The following is a 12,077-nucleotide window of genomic DNA, read 5'->3' on the forward strand; positions in this document are numbered from 1 at the left end:
CGAGAAGGGCTTCTCCAGCACTGACTGATTTAAAAGAAAAAAAAAAAAAAGCAGTGAATATGAAAGGATTTGTAATTATACCAGATCACTGAGGACTTTTGGTACTTTACATGAAATAGCGCTTACATATTTGCACGACATTTAGAGTGCCTGTATTGGAGAAGTTATCACACATGCCGACACCTTCTCAGAGCATTCGGTGTTATGCAGCAGTGTTTGTGGCCAACTCACCGTAGGTGTTGCTGGCTCTGCCCACTTTCTGGAAGACTGATGGACCAGCGCCCGACTGGGGCTGCCTCCTGGCTCCTTACCCACAACCAGATTTCAAGGACTGCTTGTCACAGATGGAAAAGTAAGTGGGTCATTCTACATAAGCTTGCAATTTTGCATCCCTCTGGTAACAAAAGAATAGCACTGAATTTTAATATTGGAGAATTTTTTTTTTCTTTTCTTTTTTTCAGATTTTTTTGAGAGAGTATGTTACTCAACTGTAATCTTAACTGTTCAATACTATCTTAAAGTAGACTATAAAGGCCATTTTAAACATTGTTGTTGAGCTATATGATGCATTTATTACATTTCACAAACCTTTCTAAATGAGTTAATATATTGTACGATTAAACACAGCGTTCTATTTTGAAAAATATTCTTCAAAGTGTACAAACAGCAAGCTTGTGTAAAATGATTCAAGTTCTTTCCACTCCCTTGGTGCTCCTCTTCTGTTTTCCCTCCACAGTCTCTCTCAATAAACCTGAGTGGGTCGCAGCCTAAGCCTGTGGTGTGTAACTATAAGCACATTCATCCGCTGGATGCCTTGGATAGTGCTCTTAGCATTAGAAACATTTCAATTTGTTTACATTTGGATGAGATGAAATTAATATTTTAGTATAAACTAACTGACTTGCTGTCAGGAGAATTGCAACACAAGCTTGCACACACCACAGTCAGACTGCCGGCTGTGTGCAGCCTGTTTCCAAACAAATGAAAATAGACGATCAGAAACCCTCAACATCATTTCAGTACGTGATCTATTTTAGTCATTTATCAGTGTTATAAGCTTTTTAGAATGTTAATTGACTCCCCAGTAAACATTTAAATAATTCAAAAGTTACACTTCCACTTTTGCAAGTGAGATTTTTAATACACAAAGTTTTTTTTTTTTTTTTTTCCACTGGTCTGTCTAGAGGGCTTGAAAAAGCGGGAAAAAGATAAAAGAAAAAGAATGGGTTTCATAGAGCCATAGTCATTAAAAGAATCTGAAAATAGCAACTTGCTATCATCTGTTCTCATAGCACGGGTCAGGAGCTCTGACACCTCCAAAATTCCTCCTGTCAGGGTAGGGGGCCATTTGTATTCTCTCTCATTAGGCAATTTGACTAATGACCTGCCGTGGCTGCAGAGCTACTGAGGGACCCGGAGCCTCGCGCCCTCCTCTGTTGCAGCAGCCTGAACACACACACCCTCTATTGGAATGGCACAGATGGCATGCCCGGGCGACAAAATAAACTACAATATGTCTCCGATATGCTGTCAGGCCTGGGCACTATTTCTCATGTCAGAGAGGGGCTAAGGGCTGTGAGTGGGCATAGGGGGTCCTCCTCCAGCTCACTGTTCATCTACTCACCATTATCTGCAGAGGTGACAGAGAGCGGGGTCTGCAACTAGAATAGCATTTCCATGGTCTGCATAAAGAATCCGCCCTCAAATTGAGAGTCACACCGACAGGAAAGGTATGGCAATGTCTAGCCCGGCTACACATAGAGAAAAGGCAACATCCAATTGTTTGGAATATGAAATGCAGCAGGTTCCAGATGAAGCTTGAACCTGTTTTTAAGCAGCTTTACTTATTATTTTGTATTATTTTATGGTATTTAACAATAAAGATCATATTGACCATGAGTAAAACGTGGTAACAGATGCTCATTCGCACTTGCAGGTTATTGCCCTGTCTGTGATTTTCTCACTTAATTCAGGTGCGAGACAAATTCACCCAGGTAATCATGCTAGACAGAGGTCAATGCAATTCTGCTGAATTAGTGGGTTAGGGTTAGTGTAAAATAAAAGTTCATCAACATTCCTAAAGTGTTACTCTTGAGTTGTGGTTCAGGTAATATGGGGTATGCTCGAACACACGCACATATTTTTCCATCAGTCAGTGTCGGGAGCGCAACTCGGTCTGGTTTATGTGTGTGTGTGTGTGTGTGTGTGTACGCCTGTGTCCACGACCATGTCTGTTAGAACCCTGGAAATGCAATGTATGGCGCTGCTGAAGTCCTGGGTGACAGTGCATCCAACAATGGAAGAGTGAGGGATTAGTGCTCAGCCCAGCGTACGAGGGAGCCCTTCCCGCCCTGAAACAGCCATTCATCTGTGCCCAGAGGCTGGAGATGACAATGCAGCCATTGCTCATCGCACCTGACGGAGCCATTAATAAGGCAATGATCCACACGGGGCCTGTGCTGACTCCGTTCTTTACACTACAATCACTCAAGCCACAGGGTCCTCCTTACTTAACGCTACCTCTGCGCTCACCACCACCATCATCATGATCACCGTCATCATCATAGTCATTGTACCAAAATTTCTGCCAGATGTTTTCATATTGACTGCGCTCGCATACTCCGAATGCCAAATAACTACCCAATGCCCTACACTGCAATACAGTCACGAGTTAATGGACTGTAGCCTGGCCATTTGAGCAGCTAAAACATGCTTCATAGTGGGATTCCTGGTCAGAAGATTGGATTTACATTATTTTTGCCCTTTGCACCCTCGGATTTCTCCACGGTATCCATTTTTTTTTACCAAGAAGTCATCTCCCATGCCTCTCCATTTATCTAGATGTAAGATAGCCTCTCTAGTATAGATGGTGGAGGAATACAAAGTGAGATCTGGTTTTAAATGTAATCCTTGAACAATAAAGAAACTCTGTGGCCTTCAGCTCTGCATTCATCTGTCCGCGCCACGCACTCAGATCCATCACCAGCTACAATCTCGGCTTCCCATTGCTGGCTATTGATTCAAATGTATTCTCCCTGCCTGCCTGCCTCTGCCTGGTGTTGGTGCTCCCAGCGACACAGTAGTGCATGTTTGTTCACTTGTTTTTATGAGCTTAAACAAGTCATTGGACCTACCCAATCACCTTGGTTTGCTTGCAGCTTCAGATAGCCACATATCCAAAGGCGCAACAGGGAGGTGGGTGTCAAGACTGGGGAATTGAACAACACGTGGGTGAGTGGGATGGCAATGGTGGTGTTTTGGCCCGTCGGCTGGTCCACCACTTTGACCTAGACTGAAATATCTCCACAGCTATCGGATGGATTACCATACAATTTTGTGCAGACATCAATGGTTCCCATACGATGAATCCTAATGAATTTTGTGATCCCCTGACCTTTCCTCAAGTGCCCCATGAGGTTGATATTTGTGGTTTTGAGTGAAAAACATCAGCAACTTTTGGATGGATTCCTGTTGAATTTGGTACAGATATTTTTGTCCACCTCAGGATGAATTATAATAACTTTGGTGATCCATTACATTTTTACATCTACCGCCATCATCAGGTCAAAATTTCAATATTTGGTTTATGACTATACAGTATACCTGCCAAACTAATGTTATTCCCATTAGCCTCACCTATAATTTTTGGTGCAAATTTTCAAATGCTCGCTAAAGTAATGGGGAACCTGGTACATGGTGTAAACCTTTAGCTTAACTACAGCCTCTTAGCATTATGATTGTGAGCCTTTTAACATGCTGACATTGGCATTTTGCTCAAAGCGCCGCTGTGCCAAAGTACAGCCTCACAGAGCCGCTAGCACAGCTGTAGACTCTTGTTCCGACTACATTTTTACTGTGCGAGATGAATGGAAGCCAAAAACGAAATAAGCTTCCCTATGGTCATGAGGGTGAGGGTCATGCTTGATTACAAAGATCACATTGTACTACACTTGTGTGGAAAGTGCCAAGCCGTGGATCTGTATAATAACCAAGAAAGGAAAGCAAGTCACATAAGTGTCAAAGTGAGGGATATTTTAAAATTCCATACTTTAGAATACTGCTGTGAACTGGAAAGGCCAAAAGGAGTGTCAGCTCCAAAGCGATGACTCATGAACAGCTTCGGCTTATGAGTTCCTTTTCCTGTGCCAGCGGGCCTGATGGACTGTGGGTAAAAGAATATCAGTTGGAAGCTTGGCCTCTTGATATTTGGGGCTCCTGTCGAAGCCAACGGCAGCAAGTTTTGTGCCTCCAGATTTGGGAGTTTTATAATGAAGCCGAGCAGCTGCAGTTTTCTCTTTCTGTCTGGAAACGAGAGGCTTTGTGTCCCCTGTCACCCTGTGTTAATTTGGGCCCTAATGTATTTTATAAACAAAGGGCTGCTCTCTAGCCTGACAGTCGTGACACCTTGATTCCAGTGCAGGATGCATGCAGTACGGGGTTACACCATTAATAATCAACTGGCAGCCATCACACCATTTTAACCACGATCATTATGATAAAGGGCATACACTTAATTACAGGCCTGCTTAATTATAGCTCTGTTGAAGCTCGTTTGTTTGGTCAAATGCTAATTATACCACCACGCTCTTGGCAAGTCCTCATTTCAATCCACTTTTTGCCGGCTGAACAGTGTGGCTTATTTTCATGCAAATTTGATATCTGGTGAATGTTTTGTCTCTCTTCTTTACGCTTTTCTGTGCCTTGTGCGAGCGTGTCTTTGTCTCCGAGGTGAACATCTCTCAGACAAGACGGAATCGGGAATAATCAAGAGTAATTAAACTGGAAGAGGGTTGGGAAAGGGCTGGGTTGGAGGAGAGAGTGGAGGTGCTCAAATAACAGCAGAGAATAAAAAAGCCTTTCATCTTCTCTCCATAGACGGAAGGAGGGGAGGTGTCGGGGTGGCTGGGGATGTTGATAGCTTTTCTGTTTCATAAAGCCACGCTTAGTCTTATGGAAATACTCAGGATCAAGAATAGGGACTAATATTTATTTATTGTTGTCAACCTTCAACTTAATTTTTTCTTACTTTTTTTGCAGCTCTTGACGATGTGCCCTTTGTGATCTCTGAGAAGTTGTATGGAAATCCCAAAGAGGTAAAAGTTCATTGATGAACTAGTGACAAAATGCAAAATGATAACTGTATTACAATATGAATATGAAAAGGGCCATGATAGTTACTGTACAGTTACTTGTCCTGCAACATGTTGTGTAGTATTGGCAACATGATGGTCATAGTTTGTCCTTTTTCACAGTATGCAGCCTTTAGTCCTTTTCCTTTTCTTTCCTTTCATTTCCTTTCCTTTTTGTCCTTTTTGTCCTTTTTGTCCTTTTTCACAGTATGCATTCCTCTCCTCTCCTCTCCTCTCCTCTCCTCTCCTCTCCTCTCTCTCCTCTCTCTCCTCTCTCTCCTCTCCTCTCCTCTCCTCTCCTCTCCTCTCCTCTCCTCTCCTCTCCTTTCCTCCAGACTGAGTGATGAATGTGTGCCGTCAGGCAGAGCTGGCTCAATGAAGTCCATTTGGCTGGCTGGCGGCGGTTGTCACTATAGTCCCGTTTGTATTGACACAGAGAGGGAGAGGATTAAAGATTTTAAGCATGCTTACTTAGCCATGAGCCTAACCGCCATGTTTCTTCTTCTTCTTGTTCTTGTTCTTGTTCTTCTTCTTCTTCTTCTTCTCCCTCCTCTCCTTCCTCCTCTCCCTGCTTTTGATTTCAGATGCAGCAAGTCAATTTAATGGGCATTACGATCAAATCCCTGGCAGAGATCGAGGAGGCAGTGAGTAGAGGCTGCAACGCTCGGCTGACGCCGCTGGCCCACAATGCAAAGCAAACGGTCTTGGGGTTGTAATTAAGTGTCTGAGACAGTGAGGCCCTGTTGGCTCCACTAAGCCCCAATTGAATAAAAGCATGGCCAGGCTAGGCAGCCATTCTCTCTCAAAAGCTTCGTCTCCTGTTCCAAAACACTTGACTTTTATTCCCCAATTCTTCTCTCAAACAGCTCAATCCAGCACCTCGCTCAGTGCTGTAGATCTCTGGGGGGTTTGTTTCTGGTCAGATTCTGCGTGTTTTACTGTTTTTTAAAGTTTCCAATCAGTTTCATCTTCAGTAGGCAAAAAAAGTTAGCAATCATGCAGAGCAAATAAAAGCGCTACAAAGTTCTCCCCATTTCTGATGAAACACTGTAGCCTGCAGGCATTCATAGGAAGAAAATCATCTGTGTGCAGCCCGTGTGAGAAAGAAAGAGTTGGTTCGTTCGTGTGTGTGTGTGTGTGTGTGTGTGTGTGGGGAGGGGGGGGGCTTGTTTAACTATATTGGTGGGGTCCAAAAACCAGGAGTCCAGTATACTTGTGGGGTCCCGACAGCTTTGTGGGGCCAAAATGCTGGACTCCACAACTTTAAAGGTCTGTTTGAGGGTTAAGACTTGGTTGTAGGATTAGGGATAGAATTAGGTTATGGTTAGGGTTAGGGTAAGGGTTAAGGTTAGGCATTTAGTTGTGATGGTTAAGGTTAGGGTAAGGGGCTAGGGAATGCATTATGTCAATGACGGGTCCCCGCAAAGATAGTGCCACAAACCTGTGTGTGTGTGTGTGTGTGTGTGTGTGTGTGTGTGTGTGTGTGTGTGTGTGTGTGTGTGTGTGTGTGCGTGCGCTTGCATGCGTGCGCTTGCATGCGCTTTAAAGGGAGTGACAACCCCCCTTCTCTCTCATTAGCACGGTATCTTGGTATCAGAACTGCCAGGAAGTGACAGACCACTGTAAAAGAACAGGTGCTGTTGGGTTTGAGATGTGTTGTTACAGAGCAAACACTCCCTCATCAAACCGGGTGTCTGTTCTGCACTCTGCCTCTGTCTTCTGTCACATACTATCCAAATCACACAGAGTCGCCATCTTGTCACATGGTCATCTAAATGAAGCTCATTGTCAGCGAAGGTATTAATGGCGTGTACGTGTATGTCTGTGTGTGTGTGTGTGTGTGTGTGTGTGTGTGTGTGTGCGTGTGTATGTGTGTGCGTGCGTGCGTGTGTGCGTGTGTGTGTGTGTTTTCCAGGGTGGAGACAGGCTGGCTGCTCATCCTATATGCTCTTTTTTTTACCCCCTTTTTCCTCTTCCTCTACTCTACTCTCCTCTCCTCCTTCCTCTCTTCTCCGAGAGTGTGATTAGCAGGAGGACACATGGTGAGCTGAGCTGGAGAAGGGAAGGGGCATGAGAAATCATTAATTACAGCCGCGCTGGAGCTGATGAAGTAAATGTGAGATAGTGTAACACACAGGATTTAGTGAAGTGGACGACAGCACAAGATTAATGGCGGGGCCAGGCTGATGAGGATGAAGTCACAGCTTAGCTTGATAATTAGTTTCCAAGTGGAAACATCCCTCACCATTGTGTTATTTTTACTTCTCTCCTCTTATTATTATCTCACACTGATATCTGCAGAACAAGAGGGGGGTAAATATAGTCGGTGGTATTCTGGCAAACATGCTGGGCAGCAGAGGTGTTTCTTGTAGGAAGTGATGTGATTATTGTATTTTTTCTTTTGTCTTGGTATTTTTTGCTTGATTTTCTCTGTCAGTGTTAGAGTCTAATTGTAATGTCCAATAAGTTCTCTGTACTCAAGGTTTCTGCAGAAAAGGCAAATCATTCTTGATAATGTAAAACAGAAAAAAATCTATAAAATCTACAATATTTAGTTTCAAAAAAAGATTTGGGTTTTTTGTATGAAACTGTACCTGAGTTTTTAAAATATTGTTGAGCATTTTCGTCTTGTTTTGTCCAGAAGAGGTCACTGTCCGTGCTCGTGCTGTGGAGCTTCTTCCACCCCGTCTCTGGAAACTGGAGGCGCTTTCAGCACAGAACCTAATTGCCTCTTTCTAAACCAATTAAAAAAATATAGATTCATGAAAGAGATGTACTTTCAAGAATTATACATATGCACATGTAATTGAGGAAAACTGTTGTAATCACAGCCACAGTTGTAGATAAGACCATTTCCTAACAGGCATCACTTAAGCCATGTCTCGGATGATGTTGGTTCCAGCAATTAGGCATTCTTTTCATTTCCCAAATGACTCGCAAAACTTGCGGATATTATAATTGCTTTTAGCCACGCATATCTAATTTGTGTCTTTTTAAGTGTTAATTAGTACGCGATTTAAAGTGACATCTTTATGTAGTTTGCTCTGCTGAAAAATGTTGTTGGCGGCTGGCTAATGATTTTCAGAGGGAGTACGCTCGTGGAAAAGAAGTGTGTATGCACACATGACAAGATTTTCATTAGCACCTGTGTATGATGGGCTTTCAGTGTTTGTTGGGAGTTATCTGTGTGTGTGTGTGTGTGTGTGTGTGTGTGTGTGTGTGTGTGTGTGTGTGTGCGTGTGCGTGTGTGCGTGCGTGCGTGTGCGTGTGTGTGTGTTTCTAGGCCTGTGCTTGTGTGTTGCCATGTCAATGTATGGAGGGACAGTAGTGTACAGGGGGTATGTGCGAGGTGTGAGAGGGAGAGCTCCAAATAGAGGTGGAATTAATGAAGACAACATGTCACATATTTTTGGCAGTGGAGCAGGGACAGGAAATGAAGCTCTGCTCGTCTGGGTGACTGCCGCCCATGTTCTAGTGTGTCACTGTCCTGTCAGCCTGTGTATAAAACTGGCAGACATTGATACATGCTCTCCCTGATAACACCCCATTCCCCCATCCATCATCCACACACACACACACACACTCACACAAACACATGCACGTGCACACAGGATTCTTTATTTACTGTGCCAGATGTTGAGACTGAATTTTTGTGTGGTGGGGAGGGGGGCTGAATTTCTTCACAACTAACAGGCTTGTGATATGTGACAGGTTCTGGGTAACTTGCAGCTTCCCCTCAAGTAGATGAAAATCAGGGAAGGTGGTATTTTGATCGAGAGAACCCGGTTTGAGCCACTGTGGCTCCTCCGTGGTTTCTGGTTGAGATTTGGAAAGTTATTTCAGTGATCATACAGCATCACCTAGTGCTGTGTTGCGGTAATACAACCATCTAACTTGGGGCGGTGAGCCCCACTTTGTGTCATAAAACTTCCCTGATTGGCCAGTGAAACTGCACCCACAACAAAATCATGTTGTGTTATTATTTGTATAAGAGTTTTGACCACAAAGTAAACAGTATGCTGTTTGTTATTATAGATTCTTTTGGATTGCCTTTGTCATTTTTCTTAGGACCTTTCTTTCAATTTCTAAACCATTTGGATTTATAGAATCGATTTTGGGAGAAGGATTGTGTAAAAGGATATGTCTGAGTGCTTCTGGGAACTGCTAATATTTTTGTGGACGCACCGATCCAACTTTTTCTCTTCTGATGCTGATTCTCATACCTTAACTCAGGGTATCTTGTGATACTGAATACCAATCTGATGCCAGTGCTTTCTTTTTCCCAAATGTAACATCTGTATACCTCACTGTGTGAAACCCAGGAATCATTTTTTGTGTGAGGTAACTTAAGAGTGATTGCTGTGGACCCAAACACTGACTCAAGTCAGTAGCCGAGCACTGCATTTTGTATGAACATTAACCAAGAAATAATTAGTACTGTGGATCTGTCACGCCGTGGCGTTTAGATCTGTATCCGGGCCAAAAGCCATCTGTCGTTTCCTTTGACCTTTGAATGGTGTTACCTCCATTTCTAATATTTGGGTTTGGGACAAAATAGACTTCTGCCACCAAAGTTGAAATTGTCTACTCAGTAGGATACCAAAAGTGTATCTTTTCAATAGAGGGGAGTAAAATAATGATTTATAGAACCAGATTCAGATTTATTTATTGTCATAGTTCCTTGTGTACTTACAAACATAAAGAAAAATGAAAAACTGCTCTCCGCCAGCCACCTGCAGTGCAGCAGGAAAAGACAGAAATCATACAGACGTACATAAGAATATGTAGACTAAAATATATAAAACTAGATAAAGAAAAAAACAGTTAAATCAGTAAAACGAGTCAAAAAATTGCACACTTTCCTGCCTTTTAATGCCACATCAGCCAAGAATCTGAGTTCAAAGCCCTTTTGCTTGTTAAAGAGTCATGTCCATGATATGCCAGAAGGGGGCAGTATTTGTTTGTATTTTCTCAATCTTCATTCGGGAGAGTCGTCTAATCACTCTGCTGTACTGCAGGCCTGTAGTTTCAACGTGGAGGGAATAACATGAAATCAATCCATTTTTTAATTCTTTAGTTCAACTTAATACCATTTTTTAAAACATTCAGAGGGTTGTTGAAATTATCGTCAGTTTGATTTAATAATGTATAGTGTATTAATGATTAGTACGGTGCAGGTTAATGATGATTTTGTCCTGTTATGACAATATATTTTTACTCATCAGCGTGTCATTTTTTCTTCTTTTTCAGTTTTACTACAACTTCAGCACAGAGCGAAGCCTTGTTGTGTAACTCTCCACCGAGGCAGACAGAGACAGACAGAGAGGACTGAAACACTACAGATACAGATGGAATAATGTACTAATGAATTTAAGTTTGGGATGCACCACTGCTGTACATTGTGTGTGTAATTCTAAACAAAAACTAAAAAGTATTTTTACCTCGATGGATTCTATGATTCAGAACTTGACAATGTATTAAATCCAACATACTTGTTTTGAAAGTGACTTTTCAAAATGTCTTTTGTCTTAGCTTATAGCCAACTCAGATGAGTCTCACAATAAGTGCCATGCCCAAAATAAACCAAACTTAATTAATAGCCCCGGACAGATGAATTCATAAAAGTCTGTTAGCTGTGACTCACATTGTGCTCATCAGAGTAGCGGGGGCCGTGCTGACAGTGAGTAGCAGTCAGGGAGGACAAAAGAAGAGAAGCAGCCTCATCACACGCCAACAGGCCCCTCTGATGTTCCTTCTCCAGCAGAAGTATCTTTCCATCACACAGTTCATCATGAGCAGCGTGTAGCAACAACGAGCAGAGCCTCTTTTTTTTTTTTTTTTACCCCAGACGCCCGCCCACGTCAGCAGTGATGCCTCTCCTGAGAATAGAACACAACATTAAGTTTCAGCTCTGTGAATAGGTTAGTATTTACTATTAATATGATATTTCAAAGTTTAGTTTGAACATTATAACTGGGGGGGGTCTGGGGGTCGTCCACTATAACACTTTGAGCGTCAAACACTTAATTTCCGGCATTGGGGTGATTTTTTTTGTGCAATAATTTGTGCCTTTTCTGCATCAATTTATGGTGAAAAATGTCTTTATTTACGTAAAAGTATATTATTATTAATTATTCTCCTGTATTGTTCACTTCATTGTTGTAAGTAAATAATGCTCTTTGCTCTTTATTTTTTTATTTCTATCTTTATTTTTAATTTAATTTAATTTAATACATACTGTGTACATATACTTATATTGTTTATACCTATACTTATATTGTTTAATATTCCATCTAGAGAATGTGTGACGTGCACCAACAACACCAAAACAAATTCCTTGTATGTGTTAAAAAACATACTTGGCAATAAAAACCCTTTCTGATTCTGATTCTGGTATTGAACGGTTATTTTTACCTTTTTTTTGGGGCTGTCTTTCATATTTTTTAAAGGGGGAAATCTTTTAAAAAATCTACGCCCATGGGTATTTCTATCTACAGCTTTGTGGGAAATGAGTTTTTGCAGTATTTTAATATCGACAAACCCTCATGTTTCTGAATATCCAAAGACACGTGATATTTCCTTATTAAAGTGAATATTTATTTTCTCTTGAACGAACCAAACAACATCCTGCTGCCACTTTGCTGCCATATTCAGAAGCCGACTTTACACTTGGATACCAAAACATCACTATCTTCTCACTCCTGTTTACATGTGTCATTTGCAACTAATGGAATTGTCAGAATCCATTTGCACATTTTCGCAGGTGTAATTAGTATCAGAAACAAAAAAAATGGATTAATGTCCCCGTTGTTAATTAGACTCTCCTCCTGGTAAGTTTGTGAACTTATGGATTCTGCTAACAATGCAGGTATTTCCTCTTCTTTCTTTTCTTTTTTCTTTTCCTAATGGCTTTTGGTATTCACAGGTGTTTAATGAAGCGTACAGCAG

At 41.8% G+C, this 12,077-nt stretch overlaps 1 protein-coding gene across 4 annotated transcripts in view; it reads left to right on the plus strand.

The window, feature by feature from the left end:
* The window catches only part of mvb12bb (multivesicular body subunit 12Bb), a 37,963-nt gene extending 26,569 nt beyond the window's left edge, over nucleotides 1-11,394 (plus strand). Inside the window, exons 8-10 of one of the 4 annotated variants that reach the window (XM_031300691.2) lie at nucleotides 5,038-5,093; nucleotides 5,714-5,773; nucleotides 10,380-11,394. In XM_031300691.2, the coding sequence (XP_031156551.1) occupies nucleotides 5,038-5,093; nucleotides 5,714-5,773; nucleotides 10,380-10,421 (158 nt within the window). In that variant the 3' untranslated portion in view covers nucleotides 10,422-11,394. Of the gene's footprint in view, nucleotides 1-5,037; nucleotides 5,094-5,713; nucleotides 5,933-10,379 lie in introns of those variants that run through there. The other 3 variants (XM_031300693.2, XM_031300690.2, XM_031300692.2) reach the window with 3 other exon arrangements.
* The last annotated feature ends 683 nt before the right edge of the window (nucleotides 11,395-12,077 follow it).

This window comes from Sander lucioperca, chromosome 2, assembly GCF_008315115.2.
Source record: "Sander lucioperca isolate FBNREF2018 chromosome 2, SLUC_FBN_1.2, whole genome shotgun sequence".
In the NCBI taxonomy this organism is placed as follows: domain Eukaryota; kingdom Metazoa; phylum Chordata; class Actinopteri; order Perciformes; family Percidae; genus Sander; species Sander lucioperca.